The sequence below is a fragment of the Lygodium microphyllum genome, chromosome 3 (assembly GCF_053477565.2).
Source record: "Lygodium microphyllum isolate KBCC chromosome 3, Lygodium_microphyllum_v1.1.10, whole genome shotgun sequence".
NCBI classification, from domain to species: domain Eukaryota; kingdom Viridiplantae; phylum Streptophyta; class Polypodiopsida; order Schizaeales; family Lygodiaceae; genus Lygodium; species Lygodium microphyllum.
In genome coordinates, this window is record NC_141137.1 from 191,481,066 (window position 1) to 191,506,999 (window position 25,934).

At 43.5% G+C, this 25,934-nt stretch overlaps 2 protein-coding genes across 2 annotated transcripts; one reads left to right on the forward strand and one right to left on the reverse strand.

Moving 5' to 3' along the window:
* The first annotated feature begins 7,911 nt into the window (after positions 1-7,911).
* LOC148039361 (uncharacterized) lies at positions 7,912-8,496 on the forward strand. The gene has a single exon (XM_087675581.1). It carries the CDS (start codon positions 7,912-7,914, stop codon positions 8,494-8,496), a length of 585 nt encoding a protein of 194 aa, XP_087531707.1.
* A 14,857-nt stretch (positions 8,497-23,353) lies between these two features.
* Positions 23,354-24,767, reverse strand: LOC148039362 (uncharacterized). The gene is made up of 2 exons (XM_087675236.1): positions 24,611-24,767; positions 23,354-24,526 (listed from the first exon to the last, which is right to left on the reverse strand). The coding sequence occupies exons 1-2, from the start codon at positions 24,620-24,622 to the stop codon at positions 23,642-23,644; spliced, it is 897 nt and encodes a 298-aa protein (XP_087531362.1). The 5' UTR covers positions 24,623-24,767; the 3' UTR covers positions 23,354-23,641.
* Positions 24,768-25,934: the final 1,167 nt, after the last annotated feature.

The window sequence follows — 25,934 nt, forward strand, 5'->3', positions numbered from 1 at the left end:
CTGATTTTCATTAACATATTCCATGCCTTCCGTCATAGCAATGATGGCATCAAGGATAAAGCGGCCTTTAATGAAGCCCTGCTGCTCCTTCACAATCAGAGTGTCCAAATGAGCAGCAAGCCTTTTAGCCAAAACCAAAGCAAATATCTTGTATATAGAATTTAGACAAGTAATAGGACTCTAGTTGTTAAGGTTGGACTTGTCCCTTCTCTTATGGATGAGTCTAATGACCCCAGAGCTAATAGAAGCACGCAGGCTACTGTAGTGCATGGTTTCTTTCCATATCTGAATCAGAAAAGGCCACAGCAGCTCATTAAACAATTTCAAAAACTCATTAGGCAAACCATCAGGGCCAGGAATTTTAGCGTTGACTAAGCCCTTTATAGCTTCCATTATCTCACTAGGGATAATAAGAGAGTCTAGCTACTGTTTTAAACTACTACAAACAACTTTCTCTCTAATTTTAGAAATATAAGTCCTGTTGCTTGTGATAGTGTCATTCCTGACTATATCTTTAGCAAAGATGTTAGAGAAAAAGTTATGGACATATTCCAGATTTTTTTTGTCACCTTTCCTGGTCGTCCTTAAGAGGAGGAACTATTTCTCTAACATTCTTCTTTTTTAGGAGCTTAAACATCTCTTTCCTAGGTGTATCTATCTTTCGAGCCCAAAAGTCCCTGGTGTACTTGATGCATTGCTCAATGGCCAGGAGCTCTTCACTCTTAGCCTGGTTCTTAAGGTCTCTAAGATTGGAACCAAATGGGTCCAATTGGGGGTTATCAATTAAGTGTTTGATAGCTTTATCCAAGGAGTCTCTTCTAGCGCTTCTTAACTCTTTAGCTCTCTTCATAAATTGGGCCAGCCTGATTTGAATCACACTGACAGCTTGGGCCCAAGCCTTAGAGGGAGAGGAGTTGGCGCTAAAGCTATCCTAGATAATGCTGAAAATAGCCTTTCTGACTTCCGGATACTCAAAGAACACTGGGTCGGCATGAAACCAGCCACTCGTCTGGTAATCTTTAATGGATTTAGCTTTGAACAGCACATGGGAGTGGTCAGAGATCTGCATGGATCTATTGATTTTACACAATACTAGGACATCTGTCCAGCAAAGGGTCGGACATGTAGAATTTGTTCAGTTTGGCAGATCTAAGGTCATCTCCAGTCTGTTTATTGGTCCAAGAAGGCCCAATGTACTGAGAGACATTAGTGAGATTCATTTCAACTACCATATTAGACCACTCAATCTCCTCATGGTCATTCAAAACATACTCTTTTTTCTGGTATCTGTCTTCAGAGAACTCAACCATATTAAAATCACCACATAGAATGTAGTTAGTAGACAAGTTAGCAAGCTCCTACCAGACACGCGCCATGTCTCTATGGCAGCAAGGGGCATAAACATAAATGATGGAGAAATTGTACTCTCCACCCAACTTAACACACACCTACGACTTGGCGGTAACAACTTCTAAAATATTGTTGCTCAATGAAATGACAACACCAATTACTGTACCTCCTTTACCTGGTTCGTGAGTAGAGCTATCCCAGGTGTGCCTAGTGCTCAGTCTTTAGAGATTGAAGTCTAGCGTTGCTCTTGCACACTTAATTTCCTATAGAGAGATGAAGTCAAATACAAAGCCATTATCAAGCATCCACTTTTTGACCGCTACAACCCTGGAGGGGTCAGTGAGGCCGTTAGTATTAAAGGACATACAGGTTATTTGGTCAATCATGAGGATTTTTTTGAGGATTTAGGGGGCTTAGAGAACTATACAGAGGCTTTATTAGCCTCCAGATTCTTTTCTTTTTTCCTTTTGGATTTACCCATAGGGAGGGCTTCTTCCTCTGCTTGGGTCATTATGATCGCAAGAGATTTCTGTGAGACCAATAACTCTCTTCTACATTGGTCATAAGCTTCAACTCTCTCAGTAAAACTATCCAACTGAGATTCAAGAATCATTTCTTCTTCTTTTCTTGAGGAACTAAGCTTAGAAGGGGATTCTGGGATCTCAAGAGAAGGGTTATCCTGGTCATCAAAAATCGAATTAAACTGGTCAACATTGTTTTCCATAGTATGTCCCCCGCTTCTCCACCTCCTTCAGGAGGCTAAGAAGTGGGATATCCCTAATTGCTGTTAACGTTTTCAAAAGGGTCTTGAACTTCCACAAGCAAAGGAGAGAATCTATTCATGTTGTTATGCATGTTAGGTTTCTTGTTGCCCTTGTTACCCCTGATCTTACCCCCATATTTTTTTTTGTATTTTGAAAACCATGTTCATCCATTGTTTTTTTAGAAAGTGCAGGATAGTCTTTGATTAGGTGACCCTGTTTGAGATAGTGAAGACAAGCATTAGGTAGATTCTTATACAAAACCTTCTGAGTGTGGATCACGTTGTCCTCCAAATCATACATTAAGATTTCTTCTTTAAGAACTTTTGAGGTATCAATTTCTATCAAAAGCTATGGCTCCCATTTTGGGTTGATTATCGGGACAGGCTTATGCCTTGTAACAGTGCCTAGCTGGCTCCCTAGCTCCTTAAGCCAGGGACATAATTGAATGGGCATTTCAAAGAAATTCACCCTAACTGGGATGAGGGAGGATCTAGTGCCCCTAGGGTTGAATGCCTTGGACCAAGGCTGCAAGATGAGAGGGGTGCTCTTGAGCAGCCAAGTCCCTTGCCCCAGGACAGATTGGGCCTGCTGGGGATCCTCAAACATAAACAAGAAATATCCATTAGGCAGATATTGCACATGAGAGATTTGAATGCCTTTGTAATTACCCCAATTTCTCAACAAATCGACTGGTGGGCAGGGCCCAAAACAGTTGCCCACTATGGCCCTTGCCTCAAGTTTAGCTTGCCAAGAATTGAACGCTTCAATATTGCAGAAGATCCTGCCCTGCTTGTCCTGGAGAAGGGGCCCAAAGTTGCTATCAAGAGGAACCTGTGCATGCTGAGAAGACCCATCAAAAAAAGCAGAGGGGGGCCGAGGAGTCCCCTCAGGGATCTTGTTCTTGTCCATTATTCCTCCAAGATAGGAGGTTGAGACATTAACCCTAGGAACAACAGATCCTCCCCCACCCTTCACATTATGCAAAGGGGGAGCCTGGAAAGCCCTAACTACATTATCTTCAAAGAGGGGTGAGAACCCATTCAGAGTCTGCACATAGGTAGGACGTACCTTAAGCGTCGATGATCGTGGGATCGTTGGTTGGAGAACACTTGTACCACCGTCACCAACAGTAGTTGTTGCCCCAACAACACCACTAGCCCAGCGCCTCCAACAGCACCCGCGTTCGTTGTCGACGGGCCTAGCATCGTAGGGAGAGGATAGCTTGAACCCCCAACCCCGCCAATAGCACCAGCACCCACAACGTACCTTAAGCGTCGATGATCGTGGGATCGTTGGTTGGAGAACACTTGTACCACCGTCACCAACAGTAGTTGTTGCCCCAACAACACCACTAGCCCAGCGCCTCCAACAGCACCCACGTTCGTTGTCGACGGGCCTAGCATCGTAGGGAGAGGATAGCTTGAACCCCCAACCCCGCCAATAGCACCAGCACCCACAATTCCAAAATCACTAGCAGACCCATTAACCCTAGTAGTCCCTGCGCCTCCGGCTCCTCTAAGCTTGGTTATCAATGAGCCGAGGAGAGCAATTTGGAGACCACTAGCACCAGTTGACATAAGAACAGTTTTGGCCCCGACGCCTCTAGTAGCATAGGCCCTTTTGCCAGAAGGGCCAGTGACCTCAGACCCCACAACTGCTGGTGAGGGGTTCCCATTGAGAGCAAGCGAGAATGGAGCAGAGGAACCCCATGGTGGGGACCTTCCTCCATGACACCTAACTATATCCTCAAGTGCCATGGAGGTGGCCCCCCTGGCAGGGGAGGAAGGGGAGAGAGCTTAGCGGAGTAGAGATGGAAGCCACAAAGAGAGAGGTGAGGGAAGATGACGATGGCTTCGCCAAGCAAGGGGCAATTACTCCCCACTATGAAGGTGTACTACGGCACCGCCCCACTCACTCGAGCCCAAAGGATTTTTAGTGAGCCTTCCCCTTCCATGCAATTTACTGTATTTTTTGACGGTTGGGTTAATCTTCCAAAGTTCCACCTCCACCTGTAAAGAACGGGTAAAACGGCCATAAAAAATCAACCCTCGCGTGGAGGCTGGAACTTTCGAGCAGTGCCATGGCCCGCCCATCATCCATCCCAATTTGTGAAGCGCGCAATCACCGTCGTCACGGCGCGCATGCGTCGATCGATGACGTGGAAAAAGTAAGTTGTCCCGATGCATGGATAAAGAATCAAAGATGTCGAAAGGGTGTATGACGTGGAAAAAGTAAGTTGTCCCGATGCATGGATAAAGAATCAAAGATGTCGAAAGGGTGTTGAAACATGGGACTCTGGAGGTGTGGTCCCGACTCCCAGCGCTCACGGGCTTCCGCGTGGAACGATCTGGAGGAGATTGGAGATGCAGTCCCGAGTCCCATCTCCGACTCCGTTACTCGCAACGTACGTACTCAGCTAGCCTCAGCGAGCGCGCCTGTAGCCAACTGTCTGCCCTGCAGAACAGTCACAGTCACACGGATGCACCTGCAGCGATTAACTGATAGCTTATAAGAACAAATAAGCTTTCTTGATTCCGGAATCCCGATGTATGGCGTCCCTGGTCGCTGTTTTTTTTTTTTTTTTTTTTCAAAGCGTTAAAAATTAAATTAGATCATAAAGTTGTACAAAATCATCCTGTATAAGGGTGTGCTGGGACTCGGGAGCGTCCCTGGTCGCTGTTTGAGCGCGTGGCGATGGTCGTCTAACTCGACGTAGAATTTGGAGTGACATCACTTGTATTGATTCGGGCATAATGCATTAACAACAAATAAAGCTGTCCTGACTCCCGGAAAATGGATGCACAGTCAACGGACGCACCTGCAGCAAAGCCCGAATCCCGATGTATGGACCCTAGTCGCTGTTTGAGCGCGTGCAGTTGGTGGTCTGTCCAGGATTCGGGAAATATTTTTTTATGAGCTAGCTTTAAAACCTTTTCATCCCGAGACCCGATTCCCCCAATTAGCAAGTAATTCCTACATTTTAGCAAGTTTTTCTATATAAAATTTTAAATATATAACTAAAACTCTCAATACTTCAACAAGCTTCCCGAACCCTGGATCTGTCTCGACGCAGAATATGGAGTGACATCATCACATCTCTCATCCACGACAGTTTTGAAGTGCGCAATCACTGTCGTCACGGCGTGCATGCTTCGATCGATCACGTGGAAAAAGTTAGCCGTCCACATGCATGGATAGAGAATCGAGATGTCGAAAGGGTGTTGAAACATGGGACTCTGGAGGTGTGGTCCTGAGTCCCATCACTCACGGGCTTCCACGTGGAACGATCTGGAGATTGGAGATGCAGTCCCGAGTCCCATCTTTGACTTGGTTAGTCGCAACGGACGTACTCAACTAGCCTCAGCGAGGGCGCCTGTAGCAAGCTGTCTGCCCTGCAGAGCAATCACAGTCGCACGGACGCACTTGCAAGATTCGCTGATCAGAAAAAGCTTTCCAGACTCCCAAGTCCCGATTCCCGAATCGCTAATGTACGTTTGAGCGCGTGCAGATAGAGGTCAGTCTCGACGCAGAATATGGAGTGACATCACATGTATTGATTGGGACAGTAAAAACAAACAAATTATAAAGCTGTCCTGGCTCCCGATGAATGGATGTAGACTCCACAGTCCACTGGACCGTGGTCGCTGTCAAGTCCAGACTCCATTGGTGATTGAAATTGGCATCGATCACATATATCGATTCGGGGAATCAAGTGAAGGACTTGTTGCACGAGGGACAAATAAGGCCAAGCTCTTCGCCTTATTGTTCACCTGTCTTCTTTGTTCATAAGAAAGATGGCACATTTCGCATGTGTATAGATTATCGCTCTTTGAATAAGATAATGATTAAAAACTGTTTTCCTATTCCAAGAATTGATGATATTCTTGATAAGTTAAGAGATGCAACCATCTTCAGTTGCCTTGACTTGAAGAGTGGGTACCATCAAATACGCATGGCACAACAAGATGTGCATAAGACAGCCTTTCGAACCTCTTTTGGTTTATATGAATTCTTAGTTATGCCCTTTGGGCTAACTAATGCTCTAGCCACATTCAACCTTATGATGAATAGGATCTTTCAACCTTATAGATCCTTTACGGGAGTCTTCTTTGACGATGTGCTAGTGTTTTCCAAATCAGAGGAAGAACACAAAGAGCACTTACGAATGGGCTTCAACGAATTAAGAAACCACAAGCTTTGCGTCAATGCAAAGAAGAGTGAGTTCTTCTTGGAAGAAATTCACTATTTGGGACACATTGTCTCCCATATTATGATACGAATGGATCCTGTGAAAATCAAAGCCATAGTGGAATGGCCCGAATTGAAAACCGTACATGATGTGCGAAGTTTTCTAGGCTTATGTTCATATTATAGATGCTTTGTGCGGCATTTTGCACACATAGCATCCCCTCTTTATGAGTTAACGAAGAAGAAAGTACGATTCCAATGGGGTGAAACGCAACGCAATGCTTTTCAAACCCTAAAGGATAAGATAAGTCAAGAACCCGTTTTGATTGTACCAGATTTACACAAACCTTTTGAAGTGCTTTGTGACGCTTCAGGGGAATGTGTAGGAGCGGTTTTGAATCAAGAAGGCCATGCGGTGGCATTCGAAAGTCAACGCCTACATGATGCGGAGTTGCATGCATCGATTTATGAAAAAGAACTTATGGCGATAATTCATGCACTTTCCATTTGGAAGCACTTTCTTCTAGGAGCGGATTTTGTCATAAAAACCGATCACCAAAGTTTGAGATATTTTCTTACACAAAGAAAATTATCTGAGAAAGAATATCGGTGGGCAAATTTTCTCTCTATGTTTCACTTTCAAGTTATGCATATGCCACGCCACAAGAATGTGATTGCAGATGCTTTGTCTTGAAGACCGAAGGTAAATGCGGTTTCCACTATTCATCATGATGAATTTTCAGCTTTACCTTCACTTTATGCATATGATAATGATTTCAAAGCGATATGGGCTGATTTGAATCAAGGCAAATTGGTGTCTTCATATTCTCTTAAGGATGGTTACTTATATCATCACCAAGTTATATGTGTAGCACTACCTCTATGACAAAAGGTGATGGATGAAACTCATGCTTCTCCATATGCAGGACATCGTGGCATTATGTCTACCACTCAAGCACTTGAACGGTACTTTTATTGGCCAAGCATGTGGGCCGATATTGAAAAATATGTCCAAGAATGTATGATTTTCCAAAAGGTAAAGTATGATCGTCATAAGCCACCTGGATTATTGCAACCCCTTCCAATTCCCGATGCCCCATGGGAAAGCATAGCGATGGATTTCATCACCGATCTTCCACGAACTCAATATGGGAATGATGCAATATGGACAATCATCGATAGATTTAGCAAGCAAGCTCACTTTTTGCCAATAAGAAAAATGATCAAACCTGATCATATGGCGAAACTTTTTCTTGCACATATTTTCAAACATCATGGGCTGCCTACATCAATTATTGGTGATCGTGATCCCCGTACGACAAGTCTCTTTTGGAGAGCACATTTTGAAAATATGGGAACACAATTAAAATTTTCTTCGGCGTATCATCCTCAAATGGATGGCTAGAGCGAGATAGCCAACTCAACAGTGCTTGATTTACTCAAGTGTTATGTTTTCGATCAACGCACCAGTTGGGAAAAGTGCCTTCCTCTAGTCGAATTCGCCTACAACAATACGGTGCATTCTTCTACAGGTAAGGCACCTTTTGAGGTAATTTATGGAAAGGTTCTACTTCCCCCTATTCTACGCACAAACGATAAAATCTTTGCTATGGATGAATATGTAAGGGATTTAGATACCGCTTATGAACAGGTCAAAAGAGCTATCTCAAGGACACAAGAAAAGCACAAGAAAGCAGCTGATAAGAAACGTCGTCCTTTAGATCTCAAGGAAGGACAATGGGTTCTTCTTAAGTTTGAAAAGGCACGATTACGCAAGCAACTAGGCAAAGAGGGCAAAGCGATTAAGCTTGCAAATCGCCATTATGGACCTTTTCAGATTATTGAGAAGATCAATGATGTATCTTTCCGTTTGGGATTACCCTCCCATTGGAAGATCCATAACGCATTTCATGTAAGTCTTTTGCGACTTTATGAGGGGCCTATGCCAACCGAGCCAAGTATGGAGGATCCACTGGAAGTGGATGAGCTTGAAGAACTTATTCACCCGGAACAAATTGTGTTTCACAAGGATTGCAAGCTTAAGGGAGGCCAAATACAACACAAGTATTTGGTTAACTTTAAGAATTACACAACCTTGGATGTGAAATGGATGGATAAGACTGATTTAATTGATTACCCTCACCTCATTACCACTTATGAAGATGCTTTTCAATTGAGGACAACTGAAGATTAAGTGGGGGGAGTGTAACTATTTAGATCTTTCATGGCAAATAAAATGCTATTATTTCATCATCTTGCTAAGGTTACTAATGAAATGTTATGTCTATGAACTAATGTGTATGAATGTAGGAATAGGTTTTATATGAACAAGTTCTGAACTTATGATTATGAGCAGGATGTGTACACAAGTATAAAGAAGGAAAATGGTAAGATGGGATTCTACTTAGAGTATAATTAAGGATGCCTGGTGTATACAGTCTAAGCTATGAATATGAAAGACTATGTGTATGATGAGTGTGTGAGTGTGGGAGCACACTTCACACACTTTTAGTTCAGTTGGACTGACTAAAAGACTATGAAAGTAACTAAGTGTACTCTTACACTAGCTCACACTAGCTCATAGTAGCTCCTTAGCTCACTAAGTGAGCTATGAGCTAGCAGAGTGAGTAGAATATGACATGCAAGTCAATATGAGTAGTCCATTCAGTGTAGATGAGTTGAATATATGACATGCAAATGCATGCAACACACATGCATGCAACATGCAACGCATGCATGTGACATGCAAGGCATGCATGCGACATGCAAGCTTACAAGAGTGATATGGATGGATGCGGCTCGCGAAATGCTATGCATGCATATGACATGCATAGGGAACAAAGACTCTAGTCAAGATATTTTTAAGTTCAAGTGATCTCGAGTTAAATGAGTGACACATGTCACAAATCGGGTGCATGCAAGTGGTTGAGTAACCAAGAACCACACACACACACTCTATCTCTATAGCATGTGTGGCTGTCAAGTGTATGAATCTCTCCCTCTCTTGAGGAGGCACATTCTTGGAGGCTCCCATTTATGGGTTTTGTGGACACAAGTTGCTCTCTCTCTCTTCCCTCTCTTGCATGCTTGCTTCTTCTCTCCTGTGGAGATCAAGGACACCATAGCCAAGGTGAACACACACATACACACACACACACACACACTCTCTCTCTCTCTCTCTCTCTCTCTCTTGTGTGTGTATGTTGCTTACAAAGGAGACCATGTGAGCAAAATGAAGAAGAAGAACATCTTTCGAAAGTGAAGCCAAGGAACAACCATATCATCATGAAGAAGATGAAGACGGAGGCTTTCTACATCAATTAGAGAGCTCAAGGAAGGAAACCATCGTGAAAGATTATCCCTATCGACTAGCATATGTAAGATTATGAACCCTATTTGATGTGTAGCAAGCATGGCACTGTTTTCAGCCCAAAATAGTCCGCTACATGAATAAATATGATGTGAGAGCATGCCACGAAGCAAAGCTTCGCTCTCGGTATGAAATTTTGCCTGTGTGCAGGAAATTACAGCAAGCTTCTTAGCTTGGAAACAACCCCTAAATTGCCCCTAATTCATCCCTTAAGCTTTCTCTCATATTCTACTATGTTTAGCCAAGCTTTGGCATGAAAAAAGAGCTATGTGCAGGAAATTACAGCAAGCTATAATTGCAGAGACACAGCCCCTAAACTCTCTCGCTCCCTTCTCTTAAGCTATTTTAATGTTCCTTTACTATGGCCCCAAGTTAGGGTATATAAATTCTTAAGATTTCCTTGCCATTCTCTTTCCTTTGGGCTATGAAAGGCTTATCCAGGCTGAGATAAGAAAGGAATGAATATGAAAGTGCAAGGACACTCGGGGAGTTTGTCCTTTGCTATGAATATGAATATGAATATGATTAGGAATGACGGTAGAATGGAATAGAGAAGGATAGCCTTTCTCTTTTCCCACCTTTGTACTTGAGTATGAACAGCTCCTTGAATAATTGAAATTATTCTTTGAGGGGGGGGACCAGCCCATCTTCTAGTCCCTAATGTGGTGTACCGTGCAAGTTATTAAGTTATTTGTTCAAGATATGTTAGAAGTTTGAAACTTTGTCTCCCCATCTCACTTCTGTCTTGTGACATCATTAAGGTCTCTATGGATATTTTCCTATGACATTGAAACATTCTTACCTTCTACTACTTCTCCCCCTCCCTCCCTCTCTCTAGTGACAAAAATATTGTTGCTAGAAATTGCTACGATATAACATCAAACCTCATTATACACGAAGGGGTTTGGCTTTGTGGTTAAGCATACCTTGCTTAGTTTGACATGTGTTATGATAAGAAGAGATACATAACCCAAGATCTACTAGTTGTCCAATAGAAAGTAGAGTGTGTTGAAGATCAGGACATGAAGCACATCTCCTAGTACTTTTCTAGAAGAAAGAGTTCCTAGATAAAGATCACTAACCCCTTGAATATTACAAGATGCATCAATAAGATAAACAATTTTTTGTATGTGTAAAGCATGATAGTTGTGCAACCACTATGAATAATGCATTATATTACTAGTCACTCCAAAATTGATAAGAAAAGTTGCACCATCTTTGACAAATAGAATCCTATCTGTAGAGATATGAAAATTAACACAATTTACTTGATTGGTCACCTTTTCAATTTGTAGGGTTGTTGAACAAAATAGGCTTGATTTCCATCTTCATCATACGTCTTCTTATAGTATCAAGAAGTAGCACGATTTGTGCACTTAGATTAGTCACATGGTGACTTACCTATAGGTCCAGTATTACAAGTAGGAGAAACACCATGCTCTTTATCACATCTTCTTGCCTAGCAATTTGGTTCCATGTGACCATGTTTGTTGTGGTAAGAACAATGTCTGATCTAAATGGCAAATTAGAATATCCACCTCAAGAAAAGTAACCACCATGATTTTCTTCTTGAAAAGGACACTTTCAAATAAGCAAAGCAACATCTGAATGTTCTATTGGATAGGTAAGTAGAGCAATATCAATCATGCCTACACATCAATCATGGCATTGAGAATATTCAATTAGTGACATACGAGAACTATCAAAATCAAGAGCATCCTTATTGGATAAAGTTGTACCAATATTGCCATACTTCTCAACTTGTAAAGCATAGAAACCAAAAAGTATAATTTTAGGAAGAGATAATTATGAAAGTGTTTACAAATCTTGTATGAAAGAAAAAAAATTCCCTATTCAATTAGCAAAAGAATGTGAATCATGGCGATGAATCTACAATATGTGGTACAAAATAAATAAGTAGACTACAAGCTTTATCAAAACCAAAACCATCTTGATGCATGCAAACATAACAAAACTCCAATATCTAAGATCCTAAAGGAACATGACCATGTAAGACATTGAAGCACCGACAACAACAAGGTGAGTAGTAAGGCTCTTAAAAGTGTCAATATGAGAAAACATAGAAGTTGAGAGGTCCCTGACCTAATAACCCCATAAAGGAGAACTAAAGACTCACTCAATTTTAAGATTTTTGATTTAAATATTTTCTTTTATCCTTTCAGAGATGGTCAGTGCCTTAGCAGCCACTAGCCCTTGGCCTTTTTGGCCAAGTTTAGTGGATTGATTTGGGATAGATTTGGGGGTAATGCTCGGATGAAATTAGGTAGAGAATTGAAGAGAAAGGGGGAAAGGAAAGAAGCATAACATTGCAAAATGAGACTATATGATCAAACACACTATGCATAGAGTAGCTATTGAAGCTTGTTTTGCATTAAGAACATATACAACCTACATTGTAACATCAACTGAGTCCACAGGCGGACTGAGTACATTATACACTCATACAAAAAGAACCCTAGTACATTTTTAATCTTTCAATAAAGCTTTCTCAATCTAGACTACCTACAACACAACCACTTTTAGAATCAATTTAACCTTCACATACATTTATACTAGCTACATAGCTACTCAGTTGAAGCATCGAACCCCATTGGGTTCAATTGATCCACCCATCCTCTCACTCCAACTACAAATGGGAAGAAACCTGCATCCTAGCAATGGGGGCACGTTGCCATCACATCATGTGATGAACATCAGTCATCCTCAGTCAAGCTAGTGTCCCAAAGGGATCCATACCCATTAGTTACCAGATCAAAGGAAACTAATGGGTTTAAGCTCTTAGGCTTGTTGGAGCTCAACCTCCGCGGCAACCCTCGATACTGCCATCTTCGGAGGAGAGTATTGCGTTCAACCCCACTAGTCATATAGCCTAGCAGAGCTTTCAACTATCACAAGGAAACCATACTAGCATCACTTGATGCTTCATAACCAGACTTTGAAAAAAATACAACATCTTGCATTCACGATACACTACTATCCCACAATCTTGATAACATAACCATATGAAGCACATCTTCACATTATAGACTCACTTATACCTTGCATGAATTACTTACATTGTTACCTTCATCATTTTTCCATATCATTTCAAAATAAGAGGTCTCCTAGAAGAGGCCCTATACAATACCCTAGACTTGGGCATCCATCATTATCTTTAAAAATTAAACTCTTAGGAATTTAGTTTTCAAGGAAAGGGTCTCTGTTGGGGCTCCACGCCACCCACGCTTAGCTATAGGTAGTACGGTCTTGACCAACAATAGGGGTTTTAATCCCTTGTCAATCCAAGGACACGGCCCAAATTGGTGAGCATGGAAGCTCTTCTCACCCGGAGAGAGAACAATGATCTATTGTGATCCACGAGCACTCCCGGCACACACACACACACACGCACAAAATCACACACACAAATACTCCTCATTTCCTCATTCTATCAAGTGTGATGAAAGAATTGGTGAGCCCACTACAACACTTCAAACAACATTCATCCACTATTACACTCCTATGTATGAACACTACACACCATGCTTGCTTCAAGCTTCAATGGTGAGCTTCACACACACACACCATACTCCTATAGCTCAAGGACGCTCTTCTAATCTTCAAGTGGGCTTGAGATAAGCTATGGGGAAGCTTATTCTTGAACCCACATGAGCTTAGGAAGAGGGTGGGTGAGCACACACACAAGCAAGAAGTAGCTTCACACACATAGAAAAGATAAGAGTAGAGAAGAAGAAGCTTGCTTCATTGATTAATGAGAAAAGAGCTTAGCTCATACAAGTAGTAGAAGAGTAAGGGTGGAGAAGGAGATGGAGGTAGCCATGAAAGCTTGAGAGCTCTTCACCTTCACTTGAGTTAGCTACAAATGGATCCCTAAACTTGGCTTTTTTGCCCCTTTTTGTTCAAAATCAAGTGTCCACTACACACTTGGGCGCCCGGGCACTAGTCACTTAATTTATTTCTAGGCATCTAAGCATCCCCATGGCTAGGCTGCATTACGGGAAAGTAAACATACAACTTGGAACTCATAGAGCCCAAAAAATAGAAGATTTACAATAATGAGTTGCGGGTTTTTTACATAAGCTGTTTTTACGGGCCAGCTTCCCGAAATAATTCTCGGTTTTTCTGGGGCGAGCATCCTTTAGCACTTGATCTTTCGTGTAGCCTTGCCCTTTGGATAGTCCCCGATCATTCCCCCCTTCCTCGACTAGATCGTCCCCGAGCTGATCTCGCTCCTAGCTGGACGCTGGCATTGAGAGTGTCATAAATTTCTCTTTGGCGGATAGAAACGTTGGCGGGGAGGTGACTTTGGACTCCGGTGGCAGTGCACTGCATTTGCCTCTGCGCCACAAATCTTGTCTGTAGTGGTTGGCAAGTAGCATAGAAAGCCAGGGGAGCGGGGTCAAAAAAGGCGGTAGTCATCATTTCCTCCCACGTCCCCATGAAGTGGCTCGGTAGGTGTTGAAGCCTTGCATAAAAACCCCAAAATTGCTCCTCTGTGGGTAGCTCGTTAAGGTCAAAAGCCAAGCCTTGATATGGCTCGTCATATTTATACCATTCTGTCCTTTGGTGTTGGATGTCTTGAAAGACGTTGATGCATGTGGACAGAAGCTGGACAATCTTGACGAGCATCTGGCATGAGAGGTCCATGGCATCCTTGAATTTGGCCTCAACATCCATGCATGCCTCTAGAGACCATACTTCATTTAAGGGTTGGTCATGTGGGCGTACCGGGCAGAGAGGGTAGTTAAGGGCGTTAGGATTGTCTTTCAAAAGCACCTCAAATTGGTCCCATGTGTATCTTCTAGGCACTGGGCAAAAGGATGGGTCAATTCTGAGTGCCCTGGGTGCCTCTTTGTATTCCTTTATTGTCCTCCACCTGGCAAGGAATTGGAAACGCCACTTGGGCTGTCTCTCCATCACCTCTTTGACTTGCCATCTGTCAACATCTACTTCTTGGTAGCCTGGCTTGAGCTCATCCACTGGATTGTCTTCGTGCCACTATTGGAAATAAGCTGCCAGCTGGGCCTTCATCACTATAATGGATGGCCAGATCTTAGATGTGACTTCATGTGGCTCAGGCCAAAGGGTGGAGAGGGCTTTGTAGCATTGATTTTCAAAGGTTTCCTACCTTTCATTCATGAGTTTCCTTCGGTACTCTATGCCCTTGTCATCCCCCGGTCTCCTTGTGAGTAGTAGGCCTTCTGAGGGGGTTGGGACTGGTTGTTCTTCGTACTCAGGCCTTGCAGGGATGTCACTGAAGGCGTCTGGTACTGGTCCTGAAGGACCTAGCCTTGGTGAGCTCGTACTTGCAGCCTTAGAGGCGTGTAGGCTCTGTTGAGTAGGCATGGGCTGCAATTGAGTAGATTGCTTGAGGGAGGCAAGCTCAACTTTCACAATTTGTAGCTCACTGAACATGTTGTAGGTCTCTAGTCATTGAGCATCAACTAGAGCCTTCTGAAGGGCTAGCTGCTGCTTGAGCTCGGCCTCTTTACTCGTACTTCCTGTAGAGCTTGTGGTAGCGTATTGCATTCTGGTTTCTAAAACTTTGTTGGACTTTGGAGAGAGAGAGAGCAATGTGTTGATCGCTTGACGATCTTCACTCACTTCTTGGTAGCTCTTCTCCAATAGCTTCATCGCTTCATCTTTGGCTTGAATGGTGTTTTGAAGCTCGGCTAGTCTCAGCATCTACGGTATTCATTCTGCCTCCATGTACTCTATTATCCTTTCAAGGGCTCGTTGCGCCTTGACTGCTTCAGAGGCTTCCTTGGCTGCTATGTCATACAGTTCTTGATGGTTCAACCTGGCCTCTTCTGCTGCGTTGAGCTGTCTCTCCAATTCTTCTTTTTGTTTCTTGAGCTGAGCGTTCTGCTCTAGTGAATCTTTGACAAGCTCATTTTGATGCAGCCTTAGAGGAGTGTAGGCTCTGTTGAGTAGGCATGGGCTGCAGCAGAGTAGATTGCTTGAGGGAGGCGAGCTCAGCTTTCACATTTTGTAGCTCGCTAAACATGTTCTAGGTCTCTAGTCATTGAGCATTGACTAGAGCCTTCTGAAGGGGTAGCTGTTGCTTGAGCTCGGCCTCTTTACTCGTACTTCCTGTACAGCTTGTGGTAGCATACTGCATTCTGGTTTCTAAAACTTTGTTGGCTTGCAGGCTTGTCTCTAGCTGGACTTTGGAGAGAGAGAGCAATGTGTTGGCCTTGGTGAGCTCGTACTTGCAGCCTTAGAGGCGTGTAGGCTCTATTGAGTAGGCATGGGCTGCAGTAGAGTAGAATGCTTGAGGGAGGCGAGCTCAACTTTCACATTTTGTAGCTCAATGAACATGTTGTAGGTCTCTAGTGGTTGAGCATCGACTAGAGCCTTCTAAAGGGCTAGCTGTTGCTCGAGCTCGGCCTCTTTACTCGTACTTCCTGTAGAGCTTGTGGTAGCTTACTGCATTCTGGTTTCTAAAACTTTGTTGGCTTGCAGGCTTGTCTCTAGCTGGACTTTGGAGAGAGAGAGCAATGTGTTGATCGCTTGACGATCTTCACTCACTTCTTGGTAGCTCTTCTCCAATAGCTTCATTGCTTCATCTTTGGCTTGAATGGCGTTCTGAAGCTCGGCTAGTCTCAACATCTGCGGTATTTTTTCTGCCTCCATGTGCTCTATTATCCTTTCAAGGGCTCGTTGCGCCTTGACTGCTTCTGAGGCTTCCTCGACTGCTATGTCATACAGTTCTTGATGGTTCAGCTAGGCCTCTTCTGCTGCGTTGAGCTATCTCTCCAATTCTTCTTTTTTTTTCTTGAGTTGAGCATTCTGCTCTAGTGAATCTTTGACAAGCTCATTCTGACGCAGCCCTTCGTTGCGGTAGTGGTCTCTCTGGTCTACTATTGCGTCGATTAGCTTTGCCATGTTTATAGATCTGGCATAGTAGTTTCGGATGGCCTTCTCAAAGTTGGCCTTCACAGCTCTGCTCATGGCGTCTTTGTACATAGTGGCCATGCTAAGCTCTAGCATGCCACTCATCGCCTTTTGCATTGCCTGCTGAGCATAAATTGGGTTGGGTACTTGGCGTTGAGCTTCTTTTGCCTTGCTTTCCATCTTATCATAAATATTTGCCTTTATAACTTCACTTGCTTCTTGAAATGCGAGGAGGGCTTGGTAGACAGCGTTGCTCTTTACAGCCTCCAGGCGGTCTTTAATCTCATACTGTACTCTCATATCCACCTCCACCTCTAGATGATGGACATTGAACTATTTTGGAGGGGAGGGGCCTTGTTCACCTTCTTCTTCTTCTTCTTTCTCATCCTCCTCTTCTCTTTCTTCTTCATGACTCGAGTCACCGACATATTTGTCATAGTCTTGGAGGTTCTCGCCTTGGTTCTCGTCCTCTTCTTCTTCTAAATAAGGCCTGGGAGTCTTTTGTCTGGCTGGCTCTGGCTTCTTTTCCTCTTCTGTCATGGGAGCCTTGCCTTCCCTGTGCACCTTTCCTTCTTTCACTTCCATAGGCTACGCCTCTTCATGTATCTCTTGGGGAGTAGTTAGGGGCACTTCTTTAGGTGAGGAGGGGTGGGGAGCTGTAGAGGTGGAGGTCCCTTCTTGGCGGTGTTTGGTTCTCATCTCTACCTTTCGTCTTTTCTTCTTCTCCTTGGCCACACACAGGCTTTCGGCCTTGGCGGCTTCAAGCTCTTATGCTTCCTTTCTTTCCCTTTCTTTCTCTAGCTCAGCCCTCCTTGCAGCCTTGGCGTTGTCCTCATCAATCATGCGATTGAGAGTCTCGAGGTTGATAAAGTCATCTACATTAACTGAGGGACTCTGGGCACTTTGGCCGCCTTCTCTTCTAGGTGTGGCTTGAGTTGAGGGCATGACAGGTGGTGCTTGCTCAGGTGGGACTGTGCCTCTCATGCGCTTTCGTAAGGGGGCCACTTCTTCCTCTTCTGAGGAGTCTTCATCTTCTCTTTTCCTTGCTGGCTTGCCTTCCCTTTCTTGCTTCTTGACGGGGGACCGCATGATATTAGGACGCCTGTAGAAGGGCATTGTGGCGTCGTAGGTAAGCGGAGGCGGTAGGTGATGGATAGCCCCCATGGCATAATAGGCCAGCCTCGTCAGGATCAATGGCGCTCCCAGGGCCAGTGGTAGTTTCTTTTTGGATTTACTGGTCCCTGAGAGGCGGCTCCCTTCTTGGATACGGTGGATGTTTTGGAGGATGTGGTCACTCCAGTCCACTTCTAGCATATCCCGATCCAAGAAAGCTTTTGTGAGGTGTAGTGCCATGCGCGGCTCTGGCATTGTGTACTTTTGGGTGTGAGCCATCCCGAAGAATTGCATGTACAATTGGAGGGCTAAGGTCACCTCCTTGTGCTTCAGATTGGCGAAGGTGAGGCAGTCTTGGCCGGTCACCATCTTCTTTTCATGCTGTGCAAGGTTGCCTTCCGGGAGCAAGGCTCCACCGGTGTGTAGGGCTTCTCTTACCATCTGGCGAGTTAGTGTGAATTGCATGGCATGGCCATCAAATCCAGTCATTGTGGCTAGCCCGTCTCTTTCTAGGCTCCATTGGAGCTCCCATGCTCGCCTGTAATCCAATCCCCAAGGCCTCAACTTAAAGAATCTCCAGAAGCTAGCTACTTCGAGTATGCGTTGGGTCGACTGGGACTTGGCTATTTGCCAGTAGGCCTCGGTGGGTACAAAGACGACCACTGACCTCTGTTGTGGGGTCTCGAATACGTCGTGGAGGAATGCTGCTCTTGCGTGTCTACGTACTATTTTAGGTGGTACCCACCCTGCTTTGTACGTGCTTCTAATGAGTGATAGTGGGGGGATTGTGTCGGGGGAAGGGCTTTGGTGTAGGGAGATGTTGGATTCCGAGGAGGAACCCATGTCTCGTGCATAGCCTCACGTCTCTTGCTCACTCTCACGTTCGCTCTTGCATTCACTCGCGTGCTCGTGACACTACCAGAGGCTGTGAAAAATTCGGCAGCGCTTCGGCGCTACTAGTGCTATGGGGAAATGGCGGCGGAGCAACACTCAGGCCTACCACCCCGGGTACCTGTACCTAATCTAACCCAAAGAGCACGAGGGCTCGAATAAGGAAAATGTGTGTGCGCGGGGTGACCTACCAAATGTGGATGCTACCCCGTAGGTGGCCCATGAGCGCACTCCAATCTCTCACAAGCTCCTTGCTCTCCTTGCTCTCCTCTTGCTTGATTTGCTTGAAGAGCTTGAAATGCCTCTTTTTTTACTTTTTTGGTTTTGTGGACACGACTGACTTTTTAAGCACTTTTTTGCAAAATTTGACTTGACCATCTTGTTTATCTCTTCATTCTAAGCTCATTCATGTACTCAAATCTAAGTTTGGAGCTCTGTGCCTATGCAAAATCGTGGACACGACTGAGATTCTGGCATTTTTGCACATATTTTTTCAACTTTGACTTGATATTCTTGATGCCCTTGCCTTATACTTCACTTGTGGCTAGTCAAATTTTGTCAAAAAACTCTCCAGATAGCTTGAATCCTGGACACGACTTGGGTTTTTGTCCCCTCCGTTGACTTTATTGCAATTTTGACTTCATGTGTGGGTTGCCCTTGTCTTGTAGACTCCTTCTATGTGTTTGGATCTCAATTTGGACATTTTGAAATTTGTTTGACCAAGGGTTCCTCTTGTCGCACACTCTGTTCATCATTTTTTATCCTCCCGCTTGCCTGCTTGCATTGGTGTTGCCCCTGTTGCCCTCCCCCCTTCCTAGATGTGGTGCACTCCTGGGCACATTGTGCATGGGTGTCTACTTGGCAATGTGTCTATGCAGTGGCCTTGGTTGGCCCTATGTATGCTTGAAAACAAATACATGTTTTACTCATGATGCAGTGCATGATGCCTTTGGTACTCGAGTTGTGTGGAAAACCATCCGAGTTGAGGGGCTTTGCAGGAGAGAACACCTCCTGCTATCGATGACTTTGTGTGGGGAACGGTGGGATACTTTGCCCATAATACGCTAGGTACGGGTTGGGGGTATTCGTGCATTGTGAGTATGGAAGGTGCTCTTCGTTTCAGTAGTAAGGGATTGGGAAATAGCCTCTGTGGCCATAGAAAAATGATTGGCTACCACTGGTTGCAATAGCTTGTGTTGCAAGAGTTGCTACAGCATTTGAGACCTCCATTGTATCGTCGATTGACTTGGGGATGTTCTTGCAGTTAGCCTCACTTGCGTGGCGTGATTTGGCTTCTTAATGCCCTGGGGAATGGCTAGCATCAATGGCTTGGAAGCACTTGTTGGTTTGAGCTTGGGTCTCCATTCCATAGTTGAAGTTTGCTTAGGTGTCTTTGTGGGAGTTGAAGAAGCTGGCTTAGCTGAGGGGTTCGTCCTTTTAGGTCTCCATTGTAAACGAGGCTTCTCCCCTGTGGCTTTCTGCGGTTTAAGAATGGGATTGGGTTTAGGAATTGAGCTTTTGGGAACCCATTTGTAAATTGGCTGCGTCCTAAAAGGATGAGATGCCTTGGTCTTCCTGTTGGGACTCCTTGACGATGGATGTCTCATGTATGAGGATTTGGGTACCCAATAGTCCTGCCACTTTTTCCCATAGCCTTGGGCTTTCAGCAAAGTAGTAGGGACTTTCCAGCCGTGACTGTGGTTTGCCTCATCAGAGATCCATGTGGTGGCAACTTTAGCCTTCACCTATTTTTCATGACTTTCTTCACAAAGATCAAACACATCTACACCTTCCCGATGTACCACCTACCAAAATCATTGAGGGAGTGGTAGATGTTGTGGTCAAGGAGTTACACTTTAAAATGTTTTCCACTTTAAAATGTGTTTGTGTTGATTTTGAATCTCAAGTCCCTTCTTATAGCAACAAATATGCTCCTAAGTCTCTCACAATCACTTGTTCAAGCATTTTCTTCTCTAAAGTACCATTAGAAAGTTCCTTCCTTACTAAATGTTTCTTACTCTCAAGACCATGTATCAAAGAAGAATCCTTGGATTTGTTGAGGTTCAAAGTTGGTTGAATGAGTTTACATGTCCCCACTATGATCATCCAATAATATGGAAAGAGAGATTTTGTTACTTATAGATGGTAGTAGACAACTGAGGTCTTTTGTAGTTGGAAAATATTTGATGCTTGCTGAAAGAATCCATCTTTGAAGACTATCAAGTTCAAAGATGAATGGGATAATAAACTAATTAGAACTTACTTTCTTTGAAGCAAGTTGAAGCTCCAACTTCGTCCAATCTGTTAGTACTTGGTGTGTACCTCTATTTTCTAAACAAATTCTCTCCATCAAAGGTGTATAATTGGCAAATTAACCTTCCCCATCAGAGATTGCTTCAAGTTAGGCCAAGTTGTTATTACTTGGTATGTACCTCTCTTTTCTAAACTAATTCTCTCTCCATCAAAGGTGTACAATTAGCAAATTAACCTTCCCCATCAAAGATTTTCAAGTGTAATAGGTTTCTTTGCTCTCCTATTCTTGAAGTAAGCAAGTTAAGGATCTTTTTTCTTGCAAGAGATCATGAGTTTTATCTCTATAAAAGAAGAGATCCTAAAGTTCTTAATAACACACACTTAATTAAAATATCATCCATGTAAGAAGGCTTTACTTCTGCATACAAGTAAGACATAGGCTTCTTTATTTGTAAGCAATATTTTGCTCTTTGCTACAATAATGGACCTTTACCAAATGACCTCTTCTTTAAAACATGTTTATGCTCATTTTCAACCTTAAGTATCTCTTCCTACAATAATACTATTAGGTTCCTTCTATACCAAATCATTCTTGCTCTTGCAACCATGTAGCAAAGAAGACGTCTCAAGTTTTTTGAGGTTTGAAAAGTGTTGAACTAGCAAGTTAAAGCTCCATTCTTAGATCAAATTGCTACTATTTAAAATGTACCTTAAATTTGTCAAATAGCTTCTCTCTCCATCAAGATTATCTACCTAGCAAATTGACATACCTCATCAAAGTACTTTTAAGAGTGTTTGGTTTCTTTTTCCATCTATTCCCTACACAAGGAAACTAAGGATCCTTTGCATTACAAGAAATTACAAGTCTCATCTCCATAAGGTAAGAAGTCCTAGAGTTCTCCAACAAAAACTGCTTCATTAAAAGACTCTCCATCTTAGAAGACTTTAATTATTAAAAGACCCTCCATCTTAGAAGACCCGCTCTCAACTTCTTTATTGACAATCACTATATCATTCTTTGCTACAACAATGCTTCTTCACCAAATAATCTTTGATTTAAAACATGTTTGTATTGATTTTGAACCTTAAACCCCCTTCCGAGAGCAAGGATTGAGCTTCTAAGTCTCCCATAACCACATATTCAAGATCTTTTTCTTTGAAAGCACCATTATCAAGTTCCTTTTTTGCCACATCTTTCTTACACTCAAGGCCATGTATTAAAGAAAAAACCTCATCTTTATTGAGGTTCAAAAATTGTTGAATAAGTCTACATGTCCCTATTGTAGTGAGCCAAGGACATAGAAACATAGCATTTCTTACTTATAGATAATAACAAGTAACCAAGATCTTTTCAAGTTGGAGAGTTTTTTGACAACTATGAATGGCATTTATCTTTGAAGTCTATCAAATGAAAATGGGAATGTATTTGCCATGCGCAAATTATGAAGTAAAGCATTTTGCCAAATTGGGGTTTGGCATCTCCAAACAAGTGAGAAAGGATCAAAAGCTACATCCTAGTCAAAAAGCTTATTGTTAGTATCCAACTCAAATGAAAGAAGAGACAATTAACCTTCATCTTTACTAATGTGTAGAGATAAGTGTTCTATCATCCAAAACATAAATAGTGCCCATTGCTCTAAAGTGGAAGTATGATGCCTGATCATCCCAAGGTTTCTTTAGTTCAACACATTGAGAAGAAGCCTAAGGTTTATAGCATTCTAAGGACTCATTCTATCTTCACACCCTATAATAGCTCATAAATGATATGAAAAGGTGATGTGACATGTTAAAAAAATTTAGTTGACGTATAATCAAATAGTCTCCAAAGGATTCACTAATATGGGGGTCATGCTAGCTAGCTGTAATAAATTAAGGAAAATGGAGACCTCCTTCATCACACAACAAAGTAGAAAGTACGAACATCAAGCAAGTGAAATTTCACCTGTAACATGACAACTCAAGCTTGCAATACAAACAACAAGCTTTCTCCTTGCTCTGTGTGTCAAGAACATCAAGAAACACTCCATGAATTGTGAAACCATGTTAGAGTGAGTAGTGGGAAAGACATAAAGGATAGTAGATAGACATCTCCTTGAAATTAACAATTTGCCCCATACACTCTACGCAAGAGGGGTCCCTAAACTATTCTTTACAAGTGAAAAATTGATCTTTATTATTCACAAAAATACATTTTAGTTGATCTATTCTTCACAAAATACACTAAAATGTATGAAAAAGGATAGTCCCACTCAAAATCCATCATTTTTGCGAAGGAAGGGTGGCCATCAAAAGTACACACACGCTACTCAATATGGAGATTTTCGAAAGTGTAAGTAACCCCACCTTGAGAGAATCAACCGTCCTCAATCGCCCAAAACCAAAGCTACAATGGCCAATTCTTAGATATGCTCGATGCTTATGGAGGATTGGAGATGCTTTGAAAAGTGTAACATACCCCACCTTGAAGGAATCAATCAATATATCCTTGATGGCGCAGACACGGAGGTGCAATGACCAGCTCTCAAATATAACGTGCTCACAAATCAAACAAACAAAGAAACCAAACCGTCGGGTAGCATTTTCATCGAGCCTAACATACCCCCATATCGCAAGAATTAATCATCTTCAATTACACGAGCATGAAGGTTCAATGACTCGACAAAAACGCCCCAAAAAAAAGAAAGCTAGAGAAACCGAGGAAGAATTATTTAGGCCACTTGTATTGCCTGTACAAGGGAGGGAAAGTCTTCCCGTGAAAACCAAAGGCTTATTCATGAAAACCGGAGGATTCGCTTTACCCGACCGTCTGAAAGTTCTCAATGACACGCTCAGCAGGGATGATCGTGGAGCCAGCCAGATAGGAAGCATACGCACTCACAGACGAGCTCCTCATGCGATAAGTGGCCGTTGTTATGTAGAGATACTCGCTAGAGGAGTCAGTAGTACCTTTCAGAAACCCGTTGTTCTGCACTGTGCGGCTCATTCCCACGATAGAGAAGCAGAGCGTACTAGCTGGGTCTCTGTTAGGGCGTTCAGTCGTGGGAGCCGGAAGATTCACGTTGTTGTAGCCTACGTCAACCACGCTATTGGTGGTCACGTTCTTGGTGACGCGCTCCGCAGCCGCTCTGATGGTATTCGCGATGCGATCTTTCAGGCCTTGGCCCGCCTCCCCCATAGCCGCCAAAACCACATCTGCCACGGCGCTGACAAGGCCCTCACAGTCCAGGCTAGTGTTTACCACCTGTCGAGTGTCCATGACCGCCAGCGTCAGATAAGCATAGTACAAGTCTACCTCCTCTAGGAAGCGTAGGAACGCGGCGTGCTGCTCCGCGGCCAATTCAGGGGTGTTAGCTGCTCCAGCTGCCGCGGGGTTATAGCCGGCAGTCACTCGGGCAGTCTCCAGGATAGTAGCTAGGATATCCGGGTGGTTGTCTTCGTTGCGGTAGTACTCCTCCTCGGGCTTCACATCTATCGGGGGTGGTAAAATCCTTGCAGCGGTGGTCAGCATGGCGGAGCCATCTGTCTTCCCCACGCTCACCCCCGCTCGCGTGAGAGCCTCATTGCTATAGAGGGAGCGATAGACCGAGGCCGCCGAGATAAGCGGTGCCTTGCCAGCGCTGTCGCTAGCCTTTGCAGCACGCAGGAAGCGAGCCCGATTCTCTACAGCCCAAACTGGAACCTGCAACAAAAACGCAGCACGTAGGGGTTAGAAAGAGGTGGCCGTGTCGTGGCATGGACAGCTCTTTCATAACAATATACGCACCTGGGAGCCCATCTTCAATTAGCAGCAAGCAAGCAGTCGAATGACTTAAAACTGATGCGGGTGAACTTTGGTGTGAACCAGAGGTACTTAAAGAAAACCAACCCACACACACGCACTCACGCATGTACACGTCATACCAGCTTTCTTTTAAGACAATCATATACAAGAGAGACCTCACATCCACACCTCTTTACGGATACTACAATTTGAGGATAAAACTCAAGTTTGTTGGGGTTAGAAGTTGTTTTTTCCTACTTAGGCTTTCTAGCTCTACAAATTCTTCAGCATTTCGACTTTTGCTGGGAAGTTTCTCGATTTCGGTTTCTAGTTCTACAGTTGTTCTGGAGTAGTATCCTTCCCTTACCTTTATTAGTTTATCTTTGAGCACCCCAAAATCTTCTCTGAGCCCTCCATAAATGGCGTCTAGTCTTGCTAGCCACAACCACCATAGAATTTCTACTCTGATCATCGTCCACAAACTATTTGAGCACCTGACCCATTCACCAATAAGTAAACTTTTGTATGACCAAGGAGCTCTTCCTTCATGACTTTTTATGAGCTTCTTGATATGATCCAGAGTAGAAACAATACATTCACATTGAAAGAAAATGTGGATGTTGTTCTCTTCTTTTTTGCATCTCTGGCTGAGCCCATTCCCTTTGTTTACTTTGAGAGCCTTCTTGTTGGTCTAGATTGCTCTGTATGCTATAAGCCAAGCCAAGTAGGACTTCTTTGGCTCTATATTTCTACTTTCACGGTCTTTACAACACACTAGTCCTTTTATCACAATCTAGGCTAGCAAATATGATATCTTGCCTAAAGGGTCCCCACTGTCCCGCTCCATTTGGAAGAGTTGGTTAAAGATGAAGAATGTGATTCCCTCTGGCAATCTACAGAAGAGTTTGTAGCCACCATTGATTGGGCTACCATTAGAGCAAGAACAGGAAGAAGAGGCTTCGAAGCTCCACAAGAAGGGAGTGAAATCATGGAAAGACGTTTGAGATCAATATTGGAAGTCATACCAGCTTTTGAAAGAGGAATTTGATCCTCATCACTAAATGGCACAGGCCGCCATTGAAGTAACGTAAAGGGATTGATGGTGAGAAAACTACCGCGATTTGGGAGAGGCTTCTAAAACCGTCCGATGGAGATTGTTTTAAACCATGCCACTAATGAAATCTGAACCATGCCAAAGAGCTCAACTATGCCACTAATGAAATCTGACATAGATGGCTATGTGGCACCTTCTTGAATGCCACGTAGGATGACGAGAGGGGGCTCGAGCGGGAAAATTCAAAAATTCTCGCAGCTCAGTGTGTGTACA

Bases quoted from the DNA above. Each gene is read 5' to 3' on its own strand.
- LOC148039361 (XM_087675581.1), top strand. From the start codon at position 7,912: ATGGATGAATATGTAAGGGATTTAGATACCGCTTATGAACAGGTCAAA.